This window comes from Pelodiscus sinensis, chromosome 3, assembly GCF_052426305.1.
Source record: "Pelodiscus sinensis isolate ZL-2025 chromosome 3, ASM5242630v1, whole genome shotgun sequence".
NCBI classification, from domain to species: Eukaryota; Metazoa; Chordata; order Testudines; family Trionychidae; genus Pelodiscus; species Pelodiscus sinensis.
Window position 1 is genome coordinate 186309519 of NC_143054.1, and position 24816 is coordinate 186334334.

The following is a 24816-nucleotide window of genomic DNA, read 5'->3' on the forward strand; positions in this document are numbered from 1 at the left end:
CTTCTCTTTAAACTCTGTTATAGTTCTAGCCTTCACAGCTTCCTGCAGCAAGGAGTTCCACAGGTTGACTATTTGCTTTGTGAAGAAGAACTTTCTGTTATTAGTTTGAAGCCTGCTACCCATTCATTTCATTTGGTGTCCTCTAGTCCTTCTATTATGGGAACTAATGAAGAACTTTTCTTTATTCACCCTCTCCACACCCCTCATGCTTTTATAGATCTCTATCATATCCCCCCTCAGTCTCCTCTTTTCTAAGCTGAAAAGTCCCAGTCTCTTTAGCCCAGTGGTCTCCAACCTTTTTACACCGAAGATCACTTTTTAAGTTTCAGAACAGGCGAAGATCTACCGCCCCTTCCTGGAAGCCCCGCCCTCTCTATTCTCCTGTCCATCACTTGCTATCCCCAGCCCTTATACATGCTGTTAAGAAGTTTATTTTTAAATTATGCAATATATAAAATTAAAATCACATGTTTATAGTTATGAAATAAATGGTCTGTTTTTAATTCATGCTATTTAAATGTCAAACGATGAAGCATTTACATTTATACATTTTGTTCTCTGCTATTTTGTAAATCTAAAATCAAGTATTGATAATTATATATTTTTTCTTCCAATAACAAAGTCTCAGTGTGACACCTGGGACTGAACAGTATCTGCCAGTGTCTTGAAGTATGGGTTGTAGTCTGAGATTGCTAGTCGTATACGGTCCATCAGATGGGCATCTGTGATCCTGCGCTCAACCTGGGAAGCTTGCTCCAGCACAGCTGGAGCTAAACGCAGTCTCCCTGGGCTGAGCGCAGGGCAGCCGGGCTGGAGGGAAGAGAAGTAGCTGTCCGGCCAGCTGGCCATGTCGCTCAGCCAGGGTGCACCAAGCTCCATCTGGGCAGGCGCAGAGGAGAAGCCGCCGATCAGCTGGAGCGTGGGGCAGCCTCTTTCAGCTGAAAGCCACAGTCAGCTGGCTGGGGTGTTTCAGCCCTCCCGACCTCCCAGCTCCCACCATTCCTCGCAGCTACTCACCTGTGTTGTTGCTCAGTGAGTAGCTGCTCCTCAAATGAGGAAATCTAATGTAAATGTACTGCGCAGGCGCACAGTTCAGAGAGGGCTCCAGAGCTACTCTTAGAGCCCCTGAGAGCTACCGGTAGATCGCGATCTACTGGTTGGTGACCATGGCTCCTCTCTTCATATGGGACCTGTTCCAAACCCCTGATCATTTTAGTTGCCCTCCCCTCTCCCACCTCCTTTTCCCAGTCTCCCCGAATTTTGTTCATTAAAGAGAGTTTCTATTTTTGAACACACGTGTCCTTTATTTTGTACATCAGGAAGGGAGGGATAAGTGGAAGGAGGTGAGGGAGGAATGGGGTACGAGCCCCTGATGGGGAGGAATGGGGTGGCTCTGCGGGCTCCTCGGGGTGGAAGCTCTCCTGCAGCCCCCCGATTGACCCACCCCGGATGGCAGCCTGCGGCAAGTGCAGCTGGGCTGATGGCCGAGTGCTGTGATGTGCCGAGTGTGGGTAGTCAGGGCACTCCAAGCCAGGACTGCTTTGCAAGCAGGGAACCCCTGAGAACTGTCTGTCCGGGGTGGGGGTCAGGTCCCTTTAAGCACAGCCCTCGGCTAGCCTGAGGCAGCAGCTCCACGCTCTAAATCCTCATCTGATGCCCTGCCGGCACTGCTTCCAGCCATCCTTAACCTCGGTTCAGGGTCCACTTAATGTGGACATGCTAGTTCCAATTAGCAAAATGCTAATTCGAACTAGTTTTTAGGTCTAGATGCACTAGTTCGAATTAGCTTAGTTTGAATTAACTAATTCAAATTAAGTTTGTTCGAATTAGTGCTGTAGTGTAGACATACCCTGAGGTAGCAGGGGTGGGCAGTTGGGAGCCAGTGCTCAGGGGGAGCCAGCTTCCAAGACAGCTCTCCACATGGATCAATTCATGCGGAGTCACTTGCCTTCACCTCCCTCCCTGTACTGCTGCCTCTCTATCAGGATGGAAGAGGGCTCCTGGAGTGTGGGGTTGGGAGAGCACTGGCTACCAGCCCCACATCCGGGGACTATTTTAGTAACCGTGTAACTGATACGATTTTTACGGCTACCCGATTACTAAAATAAACATTATCTAACATCCACAGATGAAATGGGATTTTGCATCCTAGTCTAGACCCAATGGAAAGTAGTCTAACCTGGGCTACGTCTAGATTGTATCCCTTTTTCCTAAAAGGGATGCAAATTAGACATATCGCAATTGCTAATGAAGCGGGGATTTAAATCTCCCCCGCTTCATTAGCATAAAAATGGCGGCCGCTTTTTTCGGCATGGAGCTTTGCCGGAAAAAAGCACCAGTCTAGACGCGGATCGTTCAGAAAATAAAGCCTTTTCCAAAAGATCCTTTATCCCTTATTTTAAGGGATCTTTCGGAAAAGGCTTTATTTTCCGAAAGATCCGCGTCTAGACTGGCGCTTTTTTCCAGCAAAGCTCCGTGCCGAAAAAAAGCGGCAGCCATTTTTATGCTAATGAAGCGGGGGAGATTTAAATCCCCGCTTCATTAGCAATTGCAATACATCTAATTTGCATCCCTTTTACGAAAAAGGGATACAATCTAGACATAGCCTCGTAGTTTAACACACACACACACACACACACACACACACACACACACACACACACACACACACACACACACACACACACACACACACACACACACACACACACACCAGGAAAAATTAATCACCAAAATCCTTTCCCCCTCCCAGCACCAAATTTTAAAGCAGGATAACACTTGGATCAGTCCTGCGCTTTACACATATTAAGAAAAAGAGACAATTTTCCTGGCCAAATATACCTGATTTCATTATGTTCATAAACAAGAGTCAACTCACTGATAGGGTCACTAACTTTCCAGGAGGCTGGGGTTGAGCGTCAAGCTCATTGTAGTTTGAAATATGTCAGCTTTTCTGCCCCCCATTTCACTCTGGTTGTGTCAACCGTAGACTTTGTCCCCTAAAATTTCCCACCAGGGTAGCTTCACTTCAGAGGCAGCAAAGGTAAGGTCGCTTGTGTAGACAAGTCACCAGAACCACCACATTTTTGCTATCTATGTTACTTAACTCTACTCAGAGCAGGCCTAGGAAACATGGTGTTAAAAATGCCAGTGCCTTGTTCATACCAGTGCTCCCATTAATGGAGTTACACTAATGCAAAAATTTGGAGGCAAAAGTTCAGTGCAGACACAGTTTTTGAGCTTCTAAGGGCATTCACCCCTGTAAAGCAATGTGAAACTCAGCAGACACGAAATCACAGTGCTTCATGAAGCTGCAGGAAAAGACTCCTGTTTAGTCGTCAAGGGAATTCAGCAATTGTTGCATTTGGAGCCATAGTAAAATTGGGGACGGGCCTAGAACGAAGGGAAGGGCAATAATTTTTGCGGGGGGCCACAATGAATTTTGTTACGTGGTCACGAGCTGGCTCTTCTTCCCCTGGAAGGGGCAGGGCATCGGGCAGAAGAGGGGGGCAGGGGACTAGCCTCGTCCCAGACTTGTCTGGGGCTGGAGGCTTTGAATTAAAAACAGGGCAAAGGGCTCTCGGCTCCGCTGCTACCACATTGTCTGGCAGCTGCCCGGGGTTGCTGCAACTATTTAAAAGGCTCGCTGCTCCAGCCCCTACTGTGGTAGCGCCGCGACTGGGAGCCACGAGTCATTTAAATAGGATCAAGCTGCCTGACCCATTGCCTGGAAATTCGGTGCCCGGGCAGCAGGATATAAATAGAAAGCGGCCAGATGCAATCCGTGGGCTGGATCAAAGTTAGGTGGGCAGGGTCCGGCCCCCAGGCCACACCTTGCCCAGCCCTGCCCGAGGACTACCTGTTTCATTCTGGGATCTGCACTTTAACCGGGGTTCTAGCAAGAGCCGTGTGGAGTCCTGAAACCTCAGGCTGGCAGAGAAATCCTCCTGCAATCACAACCAGTCTGCTCCAGTGAAGCCTGACATATAACGTCATAGCAACCGCAGGTAAATGTGAACATCACATAAAAGGAACTAGGAAGAAAACAAAACCACAAAGACAGTTTCCATTAACTTCTGGTTCCAACCTACCTTAACACACTGTGCAAGGGACTCCTTCTCTTCTGTCAAACACCACCCTTCCCTCTCCAGTGCAGAGAAGGATCTCCCATCTAGCATGTCCCTGACGGAGGGTGTTGCCAGTCTGCTTACAGGTTCCCTGTGGTCCTGGCTACTCAACTCAACATTTTCTGTAGAAGGTTTTTGAGAGTTGTGTGGGGGACACAGAACAAAAGCCTCTCTGCCCTGAACTCTGTATTTGCTCTCTGTGCTGCCTTGATCTTCAACACATTTAGAGGAAAGCTGCCCTTTGCTGCCACTGTAGCACGGAAGGTCTTGTAGCAAATGCTCATTCCCCAGTCTCCCTTTAGTCAGTGAAAGATCAGACAAGTATTGAGCCAAACCTTCTAGCTCCTTGATTCTGGGAGGCAGGGAAAGAAATTCTTCATCCTTCTCCCAGGATTTTTTCAGTGGCAATATGTGCGTAGTGGGTACAAAATGACCAGCGCTCTTTGTCCTCACCTGACCCTTTGGAAAGTGTTCATCTCCTCGACTCCCCCAGCCCCTCCCATCGATGTGAGCCGGGTCATGTGAACTCGACCCAGCACACTCAGAAGCAGGCAAACTCTTGGCAAACCCTTTCACGGGATCCGCTTCGGGGGCAGCGGCATCACATTCAGCAAAGGACACTTTGGCGATCGGTGAAGGTCCATGGTGAGGAACTGCTCCTAAGTACCCCGGCGTCTTGAACAAAGGAGTTGAAAATCTCTCCGCTGAGATCCCGCACTCCTCCCTCGGGCATACGTTGCCCCTGGAAGCATGTTGATCCTCACCCGGCGCATTGATACTTTTCAAAGTGCTCTCGGGCGAAACAGAAAAGCTGTCCAGATCGACACCAGAGTCATGGAAGAAGGGTTCAGGCATCACAGCCTGGGGATTCTTTGCAAGTTTGTACTTTGGCTTCAGTGGGTAAGTGTAATCAAGCAAGTCCTCGTACTCTTTGTTAGGGTTCCAGTGTGGAGACTGCCGGTCTGGAGACGGGGGTAGAGAGTCAGGTATTGCGCATGCCCAATAATCAGCCTGAAATGACGACTTCTTTCTTTCTTGTTCCACAATTGCACAGACATCAAAGAGAGGGTTTAACCGCCTGCGTGTGCTGAGCATGGGATCAACTGGAGCAGAGCGACTGTGCCGATACCGAGAGGGGACGACTCCACAAGAAGGAAAATCCCTCCGAGCTGGAAAGCTTGATCTCCTCTCTTGCTGTTCAAAGTCGTCCTCTCCTGAAAGCGGGGTGGAAAGGCTCGATCTGGAAAACTCTGGGATTGCTGTACCAAAACTGGGGAGTGTTCCGGCAGGCAAAGACTTCAACGTGGCTGAAGAAAGGGAAAGCGACGCTTGGCTCCCCCGGTCCGCATTTAGGTCAGGAAGGGACTCGCAACTGGAGCTGTAAACGTTAGCGTCCATCGCTGGGCTCTGCAGTGCTGGCTGGAGCGCAGGGGCATTCGGAAGCTGCTCCTTACTTCCCGGACATTCCACCATTTTCATCGGCTTGAAACACTGGAGGGGAAGGGTAAAACACACACAAAATGAAACCACGGGAGTTCACACATTAAAGGCCTGTGTAGTTAGGGCTTTGACAATGCCATAAAGGTGTTTCACCAACAGGGAGAACCCCCCGTGAACAGCAATGAGAACATTATTTCTGACACTCTGAACAATACAAGCAGCAGATGTGCAGATAAAAGCCCCACTGTATTGTCAACAGGGCAGGGATGTGGCGGTACAGGGCCCAGTCCAGGCCTGGTGTAAGCAGGTGCTCACTTATCGCCTTCAGTGGAATTGCACCGAGTCTGAATTGGGCTGGGAATGTGGCAGTATTTGCAGGGACGCAGACCGGGGACTTGGGAGGCCGCGTGACACATGGGTCAGCATGGGACATCACTATCAAGCATGTGTTCTGGGGGAAAGGGATGTGAAGTGTCGTCACGCTATATTTATTTAGCGCCTTTAAATGCAACAACCCATGCCCACCCGGTGCTCTGAGCCTTCATCCTGCAAACTAACCTCAACAAAGCAAAGGCCCGCACAGAAGCGCAGTCAACCCTCACCCCCCTTCTCAAGGCGGAGCCAGGATGCGGGCATGCTGCAAAGCCCGACCTTAACACATCTGGGTTTTCATTTGAACCATTGAGGGCCCTGCCAGCAGCTCCCTCTCGTTTCTGTGAAGGGAGCTCAAGTATCTATGCCTATCTGAATGGCGGCAGCGTATCAGAGGGAGAAGACCAGGTACCCAAGTCTCACACTCTTTGTGGCTTTCACAGGTCGAAGCCAACACTTTAAACTCCAGCCAGCCAGCCAGCCAGGGCAGCTCACCAAGCACTGGTCTGATGTGCTCCCAACATGCAGTGCACTAGGCTGTGTCTGCTTGTGATAAGAGTACGTGCCCCACAGAATTGAAAGAGTTAGCTGGGGACCTCAAGCAACCAGTGCATGGGGTTGCACCTGAAGCAGGTGCAAGTGATGATGAAGCCCAGCTAGGGGAGGTGGCGGAGAGAGCATAAAGGGAGGAAGCCTTGGCTAAGCGGGCCACTGCAGGGAGAGAGGGAAGGACTCTGCAATCCCTCTGGCTGCTAGAGAGGGGGAGGAAAAGACTGGAAAGAGACAAATGTACAGTACGTTCAGGAAGGGGCTATGGGAGAGGACCTGAAGGAAGGAAAGAGTCCAGGTAAAGAAGAAGCCTGAGGGAGCAGATCTTAGTTGCTTGCCCCAGGCTCCCTGAACTGGAAGCCAAAGAGAGAGAGGACCTGAGTTCCCTGACCAGCCTAAAAAGCTAGCACAGACCAACTCTGACCAACGGAGGTAGGAGGACAACTGAGTTTGGATCCAGGCCTAAAGCCCTGGGGAGCCATTAATCCGCTGAAGAGCGAGAGGCCAAGCTGACGGATCCTGGGAAGGGCGGAGGAATCTGGGGAGGTGTAAGCCTGCATAGAGGCAGTGAGTTACCTTTATCTGAGCTTAATTTACTGGACTCTGCTTACTCAGGAAGAGATGGGACTAACTGTGATCTGGCTGCAGGGCTGATTCATGAGAAGAGTTGAACCGTCGCAGGGCTGGAGGTGCTACCTACAGGGCGAGCTAGAGAAGAGCCTACTACCTCCTGTCCAGCTAAGAGAGGACAAGTCAATGGGGAGTCCATTCCAACGTTGATCTAACGTAGCATTTAGATGCACATCACTGGCCAGGCCAAGCCCAAGAGACTACTAGCGATGGTCTGGAGGAAGATGCCAGAGCAATACTCCAAGTCGCTTACCTGGCACAGAAGACTTTACCAAAAAGTCAATTAATCTGAAACGCTTTGGTAAAATCTTTCCAACAGCCGGGCTAAGGGGTGGAGGGCACGTGTCTGCACTGAAGTTCTTATCGATGGGTTTCTTTTCAAACTCAGAGGTCCAAAGTCAGGTTCCTAAATAAGCGATACGGGGGCTTGGCATATATGAAAAACCAGGCCATTTCTTTAGAAGCTTAAACATGAATGTAGGAGCCTATTTTTAAGCACCCGTTTTTGACCGTCTTAGCCAGTGGTTCCCCCCGTTGGCGTACAAATGCATTTGTGATGAACTTCAGCCTGTTATAATCACATACACTAATACTGTCACACTGGGCTGGGAGTCAGGAGACCTCCCCTCTATCTCCAGCTACTGCCTGACTTTGGACAAGTCATTTCCTATCTGTGTCTGTTTCCCTTTGTCTACTCGTAGGGTGTGTCTAGACTACATGCCTCCTTCGACGGAGGCATGTAGATTAGCCAGATCGGAAGAGGGAAATGAAGCCGCGATTAAAATAATCGCGGCTTCATTTAAATTTAAATGGCTGCCCCGATCTGCCGATCAGCTGTTTGTCGGCAGATCGGGGGAGTCTGGACGCGATGCCCCGACAAAGAAGCCTTTCTTCATCGACACAGGTAAGCCTCATGAAACCAGGCTTACCTGTGTCGATGAAGAAAGGCTTCTTTGTCGGCGCATCGCGTCCAGACTCCCCCGATCTGCCGACAAACAGCTGATCGGCAGATCGGGGCAGCCATTTAAATTTAAATGAAGCCGCGATTATTTTAATCGCGGCTTCATTTCCCTCTTCCGATCTGGCTAATCTACATGCCTCCGTCGAAGGAGGCATGTAGTCTAGACACACCCAAAATGTAAACTGTCTGGGCTAGATTCCCCCTTATTCTTTGTGCATAATGCCTAGTGTAACCGATCTCCAACCTCATAGGGAGGGGTAGGGTGGGAGGAGTCTTTTGCTGATACTATACTTTATTTTTCGTTAGTACATTAAGTAAAATCCGCTCACCTGCTGGCCTCTAGGGTGGAAAAGAGTTCCGCTAAAGCGATGGGGTAAATCGCGCCACTCGTGGTAGCAATCAGTTAATGGCTGTCTCTCCACATACGTTGCTTTTGCTTTTGCTCTGGAAAACCTGGAAGAAGGCGTTAGAGAGACTTTACAATGGCTGGAGTTTCTCTGGCAGACACCAGTTACTCTGTGGCCTGTTCCATCCATTGGCACATCCTCAGTTCCTTTGGGGGATGACGTCACTTCCTCGGCTTCTAAAAGCTGGTGCACACTAACTAACTCAGGGCAGTCGCGCTCTAGTTCTGTGTAGTTCCACCTACCATAGGACTTGGCTTTCACATTCAGTGAGGCTTCAGAACTGGATTTTTCCACATCCAAGGCCATTTACGCAGCACTCCTTCCCTTCACAGGCTGTGCGCTCGTAGTCTTGAGCTCTCTGAAAGAAACAACAAAGTCATCTTCTTTTCCCATTTCCACACAATTAAAAAAGCTTGGATTTGCTTTCCCCTGTGTCTGTAAGGAAATATGTTAGCCAAGGGATGTAAAAAGTTGTTTAAAAAAGTAACTGCGTAACTGCTAAAAAAAAAAAAAAAAAAACGTATAAGCCTTTTACTGCAGAGCCTACAGCGAAACCTCTCCAGGAGCGCGGGGCTGGCGGCTCTGCTCCCAGGGAGGAGATTTCACTGTGAGCTCCGCAGCCAGCTCCAGAGAAGCAGGGCGGTGGAGCTGGCATCTAGGACCTGGTATGTGCTAGGACGGAGCCTTCTAGCTCCTAAGCACATCAGCTTATGGGTTAACTGATTAATTGGTTAAACTCTAACATCTCTGCTTTAGCTTGTCCTGGACTGAGATCATACAATCAATCAATCAATCATCTTCGTGCATCACTTTAATCACACACGCTAACAGCAAGTTTACTTTAATTCTATACCAGCACTTTTCTGACTTGACCAGTTGTTATGCTAAAATCAGAGTTTTGTTCTTTGGAGAGAGTCTGATGGTACGTGAGGAACAAAGCCAGGTTTTGTACCCTGCTGTAACAGCTCTATGGCTGCTAATTAAGGGCTATGATCCTGAGAGCACTTATGCACAGGAGTGACGTTACTGGGCCCAAATGCATAGTCATTACAGTCATATCTCAGAATTACAGATCCCTTGGACATGGAGGTTGTTCATAACTCTAAGATGTAATGGACTTGGGGGGAGAAAGGCATTGGTGCTACAGCTGCGGGAGTGGATTGTCCAAATTCACCATTGTTTGGCATTTTTGCTATAAGATCCTGCGAGTCCCTTGGTTTCTCTTCCATTTGGATTCTGCATCTAATTTAGCAGCAAGCAAGGACAGGCCGTGCCAGGGCTCAGAATCTGCCATCTCAAACATGTTTCAAAAACATCCAAAATAACCAGATGACTGTTTTAGAGCTTTCCTATTCATTAATTAAAGAGAGCAAAAGAGTGAGCTAGTTGCCTCAGTAGGAGAATAATTTAAATGATTTGTCATGGCCTTATGCCATCTCAGTCAGAGAATAGGATCAATAGGGAATTAACGACAGCAGAAGTGTCACTTTACAAATCCATAACAGCAAGGGTTTGTAACTTCCCAGGTTCTTTCATTAGAACTTTCTGTGCTGGCCCAGGTTTTGGGCAAAGTCCCACTCTGCATGTCCCTCTCATCCTACATATTTTCCTGCATTCTCCTTTCCCTTGAGACTGCTGCTGCCACCACGGCTGTCCTATTTCAATGACATGCAATTTGCAGAGAGCATGAGTGTGGTGTCTTTTTGGCTGCTTTGGTGTAGAAAGCAGCGGTGGAAGCTTTTTTCCCTTTTTGTTTGTTTGTTTAGGAATGCCAAATCTGCTCTTCCTTGGAGAAACTCACTGGGGACCTGGGATGTGAGCTATTAAGTGACAGATGGGGACCCTGAATCTTTAACAAGATCACCTCTTCCCCCAGTGTGTTCCTCAGCCACTATCCGCCAGGTTTGCTCTAAGACACGCTTGTTAAACGTCTTGTTAAATGGTATCTCAGGGGTAGCAACGGGGCTGGACCTCTAGTGTCACAGGAGAGCTGCAGATATCTTGTAGACCTCATCTGAAACATGAGAGGCCATGGTGCTTAAAATGCTGGAGGCTGCCTAGATTCCTCTGCACACTTGTGCTCACATTCATTGCTACTGTTCCCCGCAGGGTTGGCGGAGCAAGTGACATGTACTTAACCCGGCCCCCCACTAGCTGATGGCTGACCCCACAGAGGGTCCAGTGCAGGTGTCTGTAGAGGATGTCCCTTCCATGCAGTCTGCAACAGCGATATACACAGGATCTGGGGAATGTGATCTGGACCAAAATATTTAACACGTATGTAGACTCTCACAGCTACAAAGAAACAGTACGCATTCTGACCAATGCATCCTTGAAACATGGAAACTGCAGAATCTCACATGCAGCCTTATGTAGAGAATCATACGTGCTATCAGATCAAAGAGGCGCACAACCTCCCCTGAAAGGACAATTCACAGGTGGCAGAGGTGGGTCCTGAGTTGTGAGATGGCTCTGCACCCCTTCCCACCCACCATGTGTTAGTCATGACAGCTTTGCTGGCGTAGAAACAAAGCTCAGTGACAGGGGTGGCACTGATTACTTCCATCCTGGAACCACAAAATCCCATGCCCACCCGTTAAATTCAACCAGAAAGACTGTACAAATTAGGGATGTTAAATTGTGAGTAATTGACTAATCGAATAGTCGATGCATTCTGCATCAATTAGTCGATAGGGCGCTTTCGCCTTTGATATGTAGCAACAGCCCTAGGGCTGTTACACTTCAAAGGCAAAAGTGCCACGTGGAGCCTGGGGTCAGCTGGGGACTCTCTTGCTGACCCAAGGCTCCCTGCGGTGCTGCTGCTTTGAAACGCCGCAGGGAGCCCAGCATGAGGCTCCTCATGGGATTTCAAAGCAGCAACACCACATGGAGCCCAGGGTCAGCGGAAGTGCAGGCTTCACGTGGCACTGCCACTTCGAAACGCCGCATGCAGCCTGGGGACACCCCAGCTGGTCAAGGGCTGCACGCGGCGTTTCAAAGCAGCAGTGCTGTGTGGAGCCCAGGCTCTAGGCCCAGGCTCCATGTGGCGCTGCCGCTTTGAAGTGCTGCCGCCTATTCTCCTCCTCCCCCACTGCCTCTTTCTGATAGAGGCAGCAAGGGGGGGGGGAGGGGAGCAACTAGACAACTACCCTGTCGACTCTCCAATAAGCATTTGTTTACCGGATAGTTGACTAGTCATTCACACCCCTAGTACAAATACAGCCTGACAGTACAATTCCCAGCTCTCGGCTATTTTTACACTTACCCTCTCAGGGGTTCTGGCACACAAGCAACCACATGATTTGGATAGTTTCTGAAAGAAATAGCAAACTTGACTTGCCAAATCCCCAAAAGCTTTGTAAACAAATGAGATCCCTGCTAGAAAGAATGTTTCTAGAGTGTTAAACCTAACTTCTGATTTCTCCGATAAAAACGTTCCTAGTTATTGAACTGGCTTTACTTATGCACTTTGAATCATAGTATAGATACTGGATTAGTGCTTGTGCAGTTGGGGAGTAACAACCAGCATGGTAAAATACCATCAGCCTTTACTCTAGTCCCATGTCTTTTAATATTTGAAAACACCTCTGGTGAGATATTTTAGCTGAAGATCTTTTGTACTCAAACTTATTAATCCAATAAAAAGATAATCCATTATTGATCCTATCCACAAGTATGTTACTAAATAGATCCTCAGGCATCCATGAAAGCAATTCTCCATAATCCCCCAGGTAGGAAGTCATAACAAAGGCTTGCAGGTGACACCACTAATTTAAATTAACAAGTACCCGGAAGCTTTTAAACAGCTACTAATTAATTAGTTTAGCTAGGTCTGAGCTGATCCAGGAAGATCACCACAGTGGGAGAACAAACTCAGTTTTTCAATCAATAACTGAAGGATATTTTTAAAAAATCAAACATGGGAAATCATTAATTGAATATACAGTAACTCACATAATCAATGTTGGAGACAGTTTACTGTAGGGATGGAAACAGTTAACCAATAAGCATCACCCTTACCAGGTGATGCTTACCAGTTATGATTAACCGGTGGGGGCTGGAGCAGCTCCCCACCTGGCACAGGTAAGGGGCTGTTCCAGTCCAGCGGGGAGCCGAGCTGGAGTAGTCCCATCTACAGTGGTCCCAGCTTGGCCAGAGCAGCCCACCCACGCCTATTTAAGCAGGCAACCAGTCACCTGACTCGTCCTGAGACCCGCTGCTGTGGTTGGCTGATGGGTGTGATATCCAATGGCTTTGAAGTGTAGACATACTCTCACTGACCTTACCTGACCTCTTTAGATAAGCTGTGTCTACACTGGCATGAATTTCCGGAACTGCTTAAAACGGAATACTATTCCATTTTCAGTTTTTCCGGAAAAGGAGCGTCTACATTGGCAGGCTGCTTTTCCGGAAAAGCCCTTTTTCCGGAAAAGCGTCTGTGGCCAATGTAGACGTGCTTTTCCGGAAAAGAGCCCCGATCGCCATTTTCGCAATCGGGGCTTTTTTTCGGAAAAGACGACTGGCCTGTCTACACTGGCCCTTTTCCGGAACAGTGTTCCGGAATAAGGACTTATGCCCGAGCGGGAGCACAATAGTTTTTCCAGAATAGCGGATGATTTTGTACAGTAGAGCATCGTTGCTTTTCTGGAAATTCAAGGGCCAGTGTAGACAGCTCGCAGCTTATTCCGGAAAAGCGGCTGATTTTCCGGAATAAGTGGCCCAGTGTAGACACAGCCATAGTGTTTTGGGTTTGGAATTAACTAGAATACTGAACATCTATACAGCTGAACACTGGAAAACTAAATACCAAGAGTTTAAAACTGAGCTATATGTGATTAAACACAATCTTCAAAGTGATGTACTTGTCTGGCTGGAATGCCTGACCTTCCGTAGCAAGGAAAAATGACATGGCCTCTAGGCCAATTCTAGCTAGATTCTTCAGTTCGAACTGAAACAATCTATGGTCATAAACCTTTAAAAAAAATCCAGGCAAATGTAGGGGCACCACATATTACATTCCAGTCTTGGTTCCAGAGCTTACAGGTCTATCGTTATATTATACAGCCTCCTGGTAATGTATTTAACTCCCTTATCAATTAAAATGCAGATTTAACTATAGAGTGCAGAATATAATAAAATATGAAATTGGCATCTACTAGACAATTCCATTCCCTCCTTGTTTTCACACTTCTAGTATCTATAGGACTCTCCCTTAATCATCACTTACACAGAGATGTATACAGAAGGTCAGATTCAGACATGGTGTAAACAATGCAACTCCATTAGTTGCACCTGCTAAAATCTGTCTAGTCCCCTTAATTTTTATTGGGCTTTTCTGAATTCCTTCTCATTTGTCAGCATCTTTTTGATAAGGTGCCCTAACACGGAATGTGCATTATTCTATATGTGAGTTATCTCCCTGGCCATAATATGATTCCTCTGCACATGTCAAAACTAAAAGGAAAAGGTTTGTTAGCAGTATGAGAATCAAAGGGAAGGTATACATTTAGCTGCAGTCTAGTCAAGAAATAGCTTGATAGGTTTGAAATTTAAGCCAGCTGCTTCCTTGTGCCTTAACACTGATCTGAAACACACACACTTTAGCCTTTTATTCCAGTGCACAGACAACAAGCTACTGTTTATTCCAAAACGAGTCAAGTACTGAGACCTCTGAAGGCTGTAGGTTAGAATATAGAAACTATATAGAACTATTTTTGCTGCTGGATAGTTCTTGCATTTCTTGAACCACAGGCTTTGAATTCTTTAATTAAAACATTCACCACTAACTTCAATAAGCTTTTTTTGAGGGTGGGATAGTATTGAGTAGAACTCAATGGGACTGATACATGTCCCACCAGAATGAGGAAAAAAAAATCATGGGTTTAAAAAGCATTTAATTTAAATACAAAATTTTAAACGTGCTTTCCTTTTTAAAAATAAACCTGTTTATAATTAACGTTAAAAATCTCATGACCCTAAACTGATTGTAATATTTTTTAAATCAATAAATAAAAGTATAGTGCATCAGTGAGCCTTCTCACATAGTAACAAGTTAAAGGGTGCTGCTTTTTAATTATATACTGGGGGGGGGGGGGAGAAACATCTCTAAAGTCTGAGGTTGACAAACATCTCAAGTATTGCACTCAGTAAATATCTATTATTTATAGTCTTTACAATGGAGTGACTGCTGGTATTTGCACTTCTCTGAATGTAAGTACTTCCTAGTTTCTGCTGTTCAGATATTTGGTCTGAATTAATGTACATAATTTCTGTTTAGCTAGTAAGCAAAGAGGCAAATGAATAGTCTTTAGATCACTTCATTCAAAGCTAAGAAAATGAAAGGAAGTTGAAAAAAACAAGGAAAGTGTGTTTTCCCGATTAGCTCAATTTCTGAAACACTTGGAAAGCTATGGGGGCAGATTTTCAAAGGTACCTAGGAACCTAAGGGTACAGGTTGGTGCCCAATGAGACTTTCAGATATCTAAATACCACTGAAAACCTGGTCTGTGGTCACAAGAAATCAGTTCACGGACCACATTTAATAATTCCTCTGTTTAATAAATCAGTTTTAAATCAAAACTTGCTAAACTGTTTGCATTAAATACATTTAATCGTCATTTTAGTAATGGATAATTTTCAAATGCTGTTCTAACCATTTTCAATTGAAATCCAATTTCCATCCAATGCAGTTTGACAGAAATCACAAGTAAAAATAATCTAGGAAGTAGAAAATGGTAAGCAATGCATTTCTTAACAGATAAAATTAAGAATCTGATTAAATGTATATTTAGCCATATATCTGCTGTATTTTGGTAACAAAAAGGTACAGCCAAATAGAGTCTTGACATTTTGACAATTGGCCATCTTTTAATGCTTATACCAGCTGGAAAGAATATTTCTTCAGGGCAACAACTAAAGTCCAGATGCAAAACAAGATTAAAGTCAATGATGGAAATCAAGTTTTCCTGCTTGCTGATTTAACTCATTTAAATCCGCATCAATTTGTCATTTTGATGTAAACCTCCCATTAGCTTTGTTTACATACAATTTTTGTGCTTCAAAATTTCCTACTGCTGCATTCACTGTGGTAGAACTCTAGTGTCAACCTCTGCATTTCAGCCACTAAAACCTTCTGCGCTGGACAATCCAGTGGGCTCCAGAGACTAATCAACAATGTTCTTAATGTTGGTCCCAGAGACAGAACGGAAGTGAAGCAAGCAACTGTGAATTATTTTTAGTCAAAGGTTAGCAGAAACAGTGGACATTTTCCCATCCCTTGGGAGCAGGCGCAGGTTGTAGGACCTCACTAGCTCTCAGGATGGGTTCCCCCCACCAACACTCAAAATTTGCCCCTGGTATTAAAACCCCCCTACACAAACAGTTTCTCTTTGGCTTGCATCTGGCTAGAAGAAAAACCAGCTCTTATCTAAATACGTTGCAGCTACGTCTAGACTGGCATGATTTTCCGCAAATGCTTTTAACGGAAAAGTTTTCCGTTAAAAGCATTTGCGGAAAAGAGTGTCTAGATTGGCACAGACGCTTTTCCCCAAAAGCACTTTTTGCGGAAAAGCGTCTGTGCCAATCTAGACGCGCTTTTGCGCAAAAAAGTCCCGATCGCCATTTTAGCCATCGGGGCTTTTTTGCGCAAAACAGTACTGTGCTGTCTACACTGGACCTCTTGTGCAAATGATTTGCGCAAGAGGGCTTTTGCCCGAACGGGAGCAGCATAGTATTTCCGCAAGAAGGACTGATTTCTTACAGTAGGAAGTCAGTGTTCTTGCAGAAATTCACGCGGCCAGTGTAGACAGCTGGCAAGTTTTTCCGCAAAAGCAGCTGTTTTTGCGGAAAAGCTTGCCAGTCTAGACACAGCTGTTGTGACCTAGCTCCAGGGAGGAGCGATTGGCTCCCAGACTTTCAACACCCGTTACTAGGCCTCGGTATTTCCTAGCACCCAACGCAGACTCTAAACAGTTGCACAATTATTAGAAACGAGATTCTGCGCTCAACCCGGCAAGGATTTAACTGCTTGGTCACTGAGTTTAATCCTCCGCAAAGCCCCATTTATTGCAGCCAGTCGGCTTTACTCCTAACCAGGCACGACGAGAGGCCAATGCACACGGGCACCCCTAGCCCTGGCTAGGTCCGCAGGCAGCCGCAGCAGCAACAGGCAGCCGCAGATGGAATGAGACCGTAGCAAGACTGAATTTTTTCCCTGCTGCATTTTGCGATCGCCCACGTGTTTCGCCATTCGGCAACGGAGCCGCAGCTCTTCCCGGCCAGCGCAGGGACCGCGCCGCTGCTGCTTTATTTGTAGCGCGCTCCAAGAGCCCCCCAGCTCGTAGGACCGGCCCCTGGTTTTGTTTTTCCGCCCAGCAACACGCAGGGGAGCCCGAAGCTCCTCCTCCCACCCACAGCTGGCCCCGTTTCTGCGCTCGCTTGCAGCAGGCCCGCTCCCCGCAGGGGGTGGGTCTCCATGGGAGTCACTCCGGATTGAGGCCGCTTGGGAAGCGGAGCAGGATCGAGCCCAGCCCCTCACCAAGCCACACACCCGAGACGGGCTCCTACCTACCAGGACCAGCCGCCGCCGCCGCCGCCCGACCCAGCCCCAACAAAGCAGCCTCCCCCCGCGCTGCTGCCAGTCGCCGGGCCCAGCCCGCTGCGCTCCGAGCCGCTCCGGCGCCCGGGCTCGGCCAATGGGAGCCTCCCTGCCCCTCCTTTCCCCTTGGAACGGGAGCGCGCTGGGGCATCGCCCGCTTCCCTCCTGGCCTGGGAGCCTCCGATTGGAGCGGCCCGGGCTGCTGGGAGGGGCGTTCTGCGCTCGCCGCCGCCCGGAGAACTTGTAACTCGAGGCGAGCCTGAAACTCGAGCTCCCCCAGCTCCAGCCACAGCCGCTGGGCTTGGGGGCTCCGGGCAGCGGGGGCTGAGCAGGGCAGCTCTGTGAAAGCGCGGGCCTGGCCCGCCCCAGAGCCACACGCGCCTATATTTGGGGGAAAGGGGCCACCGAGGGGGCTGCCTGTCTTCAGTGCTGCCCCCCATGTCTCGGGTGAGTTTAGGCTGTTGCAGTTCAGTAGCCCTGTCTGCCTGTTGCGGCAAACACAACAAGGGGCGAGTCTGCACAACACCCTACAGCGAAATGAGCCGCAATGTGCATAGCACAAATTGGGCATCTTAATTTCGATTGAATTTTGAAATAGGCTATTTTGAAATTTGGTACGTCTACACAGTGCTACGTTTCGTGATAAATACTGTGCTATTTCGAGACATTCCTTAACCCTTGTTCCACGAGGGTTACTGGGATGCCGAAATAGCACCCTCGTTGTTTCAAAAAATATTTCAGAATAACAGGCAGCATGTTAATATGCGGGGTAGCTATTTCGGGATACTTCGAGTATCCTGAAATAGCAGTGCGGTGTAGACAGACTCAAGTAGTCCAGTGGCACCAAAAAGATTAACAATTGTATTATGGTAAAAAGCATAATTGGCAAGCATGTGTGGCTCATCTAGCCACCCTCTCCCACACACATCCATTCCTAAACTGCATTGTGCTCAGAAATGCCCCAGTGTAGAAGATCTGAAATAACTTTCTAAAGTTTCAGAGAGGTCAGGTAGCCATGTTAGTCTGTTTTAGCAAAAACAATGAGGAATAACAACAACCATATTGGGTTTGGGTCAGACCAAAGGTCCATCTAGCCCAGTATCCTGTCTGCCTACAGTGGCCAACACCAGATGCCCCAGAGGGAGTGAACAGAAACAGATAATCAAGTGATCCCTCTCCTGTCATCCATTTCCAGCCTCTGACAATCAGAGGCTAGGGACACCTTTTCTACCCATTCTGGCTAATAAGTATTGATGAATTTATCTAATTTTTTTTTAACCCTGTTAAAGTCCCAGTCTTCACAACATCCTCTGGCAAGGAGTTCCACAGGTTGACTATGTGTTGCATGAAGAAAGCTTCCTTTTGTTTGTTTTAAACCTGCTACCTATTAATTTAATTTGGTGACCCCTAATTCTTTTGGGAATCCTGTGGCAATTTAAAGACTAACACATTTGTTTGGCATAAGCTTTTGTGGGCTGGAGCTTGTTCTTGAGCTGTGCCAGCAAAATCGGCAGGCCCACATGCAAGCGGATGAAAACCGTATTTGCATACAACAAATGAGCAGTTACTTATACATGTTAAATGCCTTGCTGCATTAACTTTTTAAACTGATATATTTGTGAAATACCTCTGGTATGGGAGAACAGATATACACCAGTGGCAGGCAACCTGTGGCTTGCAGGATGAATGCGGTTCATTGGCATTCTACATGTGGCATGTGAGACATTTTGTTGACCATTCCCAATGGGCAGGGTTGTCAGATTCTTCTGGTTTACGTCCACATAGTTTTTTCCTGCCAGCATTACTAAAGTGACACATACCTAAAGCAAGGGCATGTGAGTGAGGTAGTGCTGATTGCACACAATATTGTCCATGAGAGTTGTGCATGTCCTCTGCATCTAATCAAAGTGCTGCTATGGTTCAGTTGGCACACACACAAATTCTAGGTATGCAAGTGCAGTTAGCAAAATTACCTTCTCCCAGGAGATTGTCTTGGTTACAACAATCTTGTGGCCTACTGAAAGGAAGGAGGCACTCATGCGGTCCACTTGCTAGGGTGCCCATCGCTGATGTACACAGGCCACAGAGCTGCAAATCCAATAAATCTGAACCAATCTCATGGATTTGACTTCAATGGGAGCTCACAGAATTGTTTAGCATAAATAATATTTTCTATAGCCTCATGGTTCACTATTTCGGACACAAATGATTCACAGTGAGTGTGCATTAGGGATGTTAAAAAAGTTTATTCTAACTGTGTAGCTGCTAAAATGTTTAGAGGTTACATGCTGGCTCTCCGGGAATGGAGCCAGCCACTCCCAGGGAGCCAGCTGCCACGCTGCCCTGCAGGTTCTCATACAGAGTCAGCAGCGCACGACAGCAGCCCACTCCCCGGGAGCTGGTGTGCACCGGGAACTATCTTTTAAGCTGATTCCCCATGTGTACCAAAAATGTTAAATTGCGCTTAATTAGCTAATTGAGTAGTTGATGGAACTTCCATTGAGTACTTGATTAGTCGATTAGGGGAGAAACTGCAGAGCCACAGCAGGGTTAGCTCCCAGCCCGAGGAGTTAACCTCACTGCAGTTCTGCCTTTTAAACATAGTAAGAGCTGCGAGGGTCTTACGCAATTTAAAAAGCAGAGGCATAGCTTCTGGGGCCGGGCACAAGCCGGGCCAGCTGATTCCCAGCTTACACCCAGTCCCCAAGGGCACCTCTGCCTCCCCGTGGAGATGGTGCTGGGGGGAACTGGCTTTTAAGCCAGCTCCTCCCAGCACCGGCTCCTGCTCCCCTGCTTGCTGACTCTGATAGAGGTAGCAGGTGGGGGGGAAAGTGACTAGTTGAGTAGTGACTCGACTACTCGCTTACATCCCTAGTGTGGACCAGCTCCCACCTGCTGCCCCACACTGCTGTCTGAGAGACAGAGGCAGCAGCGTGGGGTGGCAGCAGGCTACCCAGGAGTTGGACCAGAAGCTGCTGTGTAACCGTTTGGGTAACCAATAAGGTCAGGCTTATCGGTTACCCGTTTAAACGATTACACTCTTACATCCCTAGTGTGCATGGGATACTAGTAATTGTGGGACTAAATATGGAGCCAAGTCTACACTAGAGGAAAAAGTCAACTTAAGATATTCAACTCCAGCTACGAGAGTAGTGTAGCTGGAGTTGATGTACCTTAAGTCAAATTTCTGCAGCCTCCCCATTGTGGAAGATTAACAGGAGAAACTTGATGGGGGTGCCATCAATTAAAATTTCCTTTCCCACTTTCTACCTCTCCCCCGTCCATTGTGGAGAGAAATTGCATAATAGAAAATACGTTCCAATATTACAATTAAATGAAATAGAGGGCTTTGCCAACAGTTTTAGCTTCATCTAACTTCTTAGGAGGAGCACTACTTCGTGAATAGTGATAGAAATGTAGCCGTGTTAGTCTGGTGTAGCTGAATCAAAAAACAGGACTATGTAGCACTTTAAAGACTAAGAAGATGGTTTATTAGGTGATGAGCTTTCGTGGGCCAGACCCACTTCCTCAGATCAAATAGTGGAAGAAAATTGTCACAACCATATATACCAAAGGATATAATTTTTTAAAAAAAGAACACATATGAAAAGGACAAATCAAATTTCAGAACAGAAGGGGTTGGGGGGGGGGAAGGTAAATGTCTGTGAGCTAATGATATTAGAGGTGATAATTGGGGAAGCTATCTTTGTAATGGGTAAGGTAATTAGTTTCTTTATTCAAACTCAGGCGTAAAGTGTCGAATGTAAGCATGAATGGGAGTTCAGAGGATGTGAATAACATGGATTCACTATGATGTGTTTGTACGTCTCACACCATAGCATCTGTCTTCATGTAAAATAAATAACTATTCCAAGAGCAAGAGTTTCTTAGTATGATTCCAGTGTCCTGCAATGACATGTCTCTCTATATATAAAAAAACATTCCTGTGTGACGATAGTGACATCAGCATGTGCGTCTGCATCCACAGGAGTCAAGCCCCACCCGCTCCCAACCTGGCACTTCCCAGGCCCACTGGGACTGCATGAAGCCCCGGCCCTCCTCTCCCCTTCCCAGAAGCCAGGGGGAGAGCCATAGCTCCCGTGCCTCAGCTCAGCCCTCTCCAGTGGCGTGGGGGGGAGGGAGAAGAGACTGGGGCTGGTGCAGCCTTGGCCCCAGCCCAGCCCCTCCTGACGGCCAGGGGGAGAGCTGGGCCCAATGCAGCCTTGGCCCGCCCTCCTTCCCCGCCAGTGGCCAGCAGGAGAGCCCAAGCTGGCAAGGCCTTGGCATTGCCTGGCAGTGGGGGGAGGGGAAGGCAAGAGCCAGGCCCTCCCCAGCAGCTGGGGGTCAGGGGAAGAAGAGCCAGGGCCGGGGCAGTCTTGGGGATGGGCCCTCCCTGGCCAAGAGGGGGGCTATCGAGCTGGAAGTGCAGCTCCCTAGTCTTTCTAATGTCTGGCCATCCATGCAATATTCTTCATTTAAGACTTTCTTTCATCATCCTTTTCGTTGCCTAATTTCTGTTTTGCGATTGCTTGCTGAAAGATACTGGCATGCAGTGTGTCCATTTCTTCAGAAGTGTTATCAACACCTGCTGTTTCTCTTCTGGCGTAATGTCAATGGAGCTGTCATACGCCGGATACTCTGCAGATGTAAACTGCTGTTCTATTGACCTCAATGGAGCCGGGTCAGTGTACCCAACTGAAGATGTGACATGACATCTCTGTAACTAGACAATTACTCTCTGCGCTGTGAGCAGTTATCAGGCCTGCTTCAAGTGGATCGTCAGCCCGACATATACTCTTGGACGCATGCACAGTCAAAGTTGCACATTGTGCCTCTACGTATAATATTCCTGTGTTGCTGGATGGTTAGTCTGACTAGGGCTGTACAGCACTCTGCAATCTCAGATGCATGCTGTTAATATCAGTTTTTCATTAGGATCAAACGTAGGCAAACACTGGTGCTTGTCTCCATTGTGAACAAGTCCTTTGCATTCTGGAAATCAATGGCTTGTTGCTTATCTTCCAGGAAATCCATTGTCTTGCTTTGGCGACTGTTTTGATTTCAAACAAGTTCAAAGGCTGGCACAAATGGAGTCACGTAATTAATCGTACCATAACTTATCTAAAACTTTTGAAAGCTATTTGTGGGGCTGCCAGTCCTGGTTTTCTGAGCTGTGTTCCTTTGTCATAGGACTTCTAGCAGGAAGGTTTGCATCCAGATCCTCCTTTGATCAGCCAAATGCTAGGAAGTCATCAAGGTTTGCTGTAACTCCATTAACTCCTTCATATCTCATCAACTTGTATTGGTTTTCTTCTTTCCGACAGGTGGGCAAAAGAAGCCGGGCCTGCTCTCCAGCTAGTGTATTGACTTCAGCGCACCTATGCTGACTTATATCACTTGGGACCTGGCCTTCTTTATTTGCCTAAAGTGCTGCTGAAAAGGTTTAAATTGTTCTGCAGCCCAGTATCTTGCCCTAACACAGTGGTTCTCAACCTTTCCAGACTACTGTATCCCCTTTCAAGAGTCTGATTTATCTTGTATACCCCCACATTTCACCTCACTTGAAAACTACTTGCTTGCAGAATCAGACCTACAAGTAAGTGTCACAGTGCACCAGGGGTGGGCAATAATTTTTGATGGGGGCCACTGCAAGATTTTGGAAAGTGGTCGAGGGTCGCACTCTTCCATGATATTAATGGAGGAGATGCGGGGCCTGGGATAGAGGCTGTCTGCAGAAGGGAGCTTGGGATAAGGCAATAGGGTGCAGGAGGGAGTGTGGGGTCTGGGAGGGAGTTTAGGTGAAGGAAGCAATTGTGACCTGGAGTTTAGGGGTTTAGTTTGTGATCTAGGGCAGGGAACTGGGTGCAGGGATTTGGGTGGTGACCTAGGGCAGGTGTTACCAGATTTGCCCAATACCCTGGGGTATGCTCATTTATCAGGGTTACCCTTATGGGACTGGGGGAAGGTTAACAGTTCTATCAGTGTGCTGTTGGTGCTTACTTGGGCTCTCATATGGAGCTGAATTCTCCCTGCTGCCAATTCCCCCTCCCACTGGAGCTCTCCTGCAGGAACTAGGTTCCTCAGGATGGGGTTCTTCCCACCTTAGCAACACACACAGACACTCACACCCACTAATCAGAGCACGTCTGAGAGGACTGGGTACTCAGCACTCACAAGCTGACCCCCTCATATGTCCCTGGACTCAGCTGGCTGGGTTTCACAGCAATGCCACACTGCACCCTCATGTGCCTTTGGACTCCGTGGGCTGGATTAAACAGCACTTTAAGCTGCCATCCTCATAAGCCCCCAGGTTCAGCACCCCTTATCCCCACTTTCACACCACAGTCATTCACAGGTAAACCACACGATGAGCAAACCCCACAGGATTTTGGGCACTACAGGGATCTTTTGCTTGGGTACAAGAAGCGTTGTTGCAGAGTGAATGGGGAAGCCAAAACAACACCCCTTAAGGAAGAGTGAGCAAAAGAGAAAGAAAGAGAGAGAAGCAACCAGCTTAACAATGAAAGTGATTTATTTCTGAGTAGTGAATAGATATCAAACAGTTACAATATTAAATCTAACAATTACAATATTAAATCTAAATTGAAGCTGATTACAAATGTTAGGTAATCATATAACAGTTTACACAGGGCAGGGTCAGGAGGCTATGCTTAGAGAGATAGTTGAGAGAGAGAGAGAGAGAGAGAGAGACCTCACCACTCCACGGAGCTTGCACTGATCAGGGTTCCCAGATGATGATGGTAGCCGGGGGTCCAGAGGGCAGGAGAAAAGCAGGACAGAGCCCCCAGCACGATCAGACAGGAGATGAAGAAGTCTCAATGGAACTGATGCAGTTTAAGTCCAGGTATCAGAACAGTTTTCTTGGGACAAGGACAGGAGTTTTTATAGGGATAGTTCAAAGAGAAAGAGGAGAGACAATAGAGACTGATCACCCCTGGTTATGGGTGATGTTCCTTGAACGAGCTCACAATGCAACTAGGCAGTTTCAGTATTTTAGATGTCAATAGGATCGTTACTAGAATTGGTCTGATAATGACTAATTTGGGTGTGAGCAGGCCTAGGTTCATTAGCATCTGGAGCAGGGATTTCCCATCAGGCAGTGCTTCTCTGCTTTCGGTGTCCCATAGTTCAGTGCGGTTCCTGCCTTGGAAGAGCTGCTCTCCATTCTGTATGCTAATGAGATGTCCCTCTGTTCCATCTTTAATGCAAATGAGGCTGGGGTGTTTCCTTAATTGTATCACCCTTGTCTGAAGCAGTTTAGGTGTGTCTTCCCTGGCCTTTTCTTTGCTTTGTCTTTGATTCTAGCAGAGGCCTGAGGGAGGGGGATGATTTTCCATGAATGTCACTCCCTGACTCCCAAGAGCACAAGGCTGACAGGCGACCATGTTCTGGTTCCCCAATAATCACAGAGCTGGTGGGTAACACAGGAGGGGGTTGTCACCTGGGGCAGGGGACTGGGGTGCATGGATTTGTATTGTGGGGTCTGGGAGGGGTTATGGGTTCAGGAAGGGAACAGAGGATTTGGCTTATGTGGGGTGGGGAGGCAGAAGGTTGGGAGTAGGGAGCGGCTGGGGTGCCAGAGGCAGGCTGTGGCTGGGAGACTTACCTATGTGACTCCCAGCCAGCAGCCCAGCACGGTTCTCAGTCAGCTTTCCTGCCTGCCCCGCTCCCACATAGGCTACAGGGGCCATGTGCATTGGTGAATAAGAGCCT

The 24816-nt window shown here is 47.6% G+C and overlaps 1 protein-coding gene across 1 annotated transcript in view; it reads right to left on the reverse strand.

Moving 5' to 3' along the window:
• CEP68 (centrosomal protein 68) overlaps positions 1 to 17230 on the reverse strand; it is a 29000-nt gene extending 11770 nt beyond the window's left edge. The window contains 3 exon segments of the mRNA XM_006114083.5: positions 4092 to 5618; positions 8409 to 8844; positions 17052 to 17230. Of these exon segments, the coding sequence (XP_006114145.3) occupies positions 4092 to 5618; positions 8409 to 8792 (1911 nt within the window). The 5' untranslated portion in view covers positions 8793 to 8844; positions 17052 to 17230.
• Positions 17231 to 24816: the final 7586 nt, after the last annotated feature.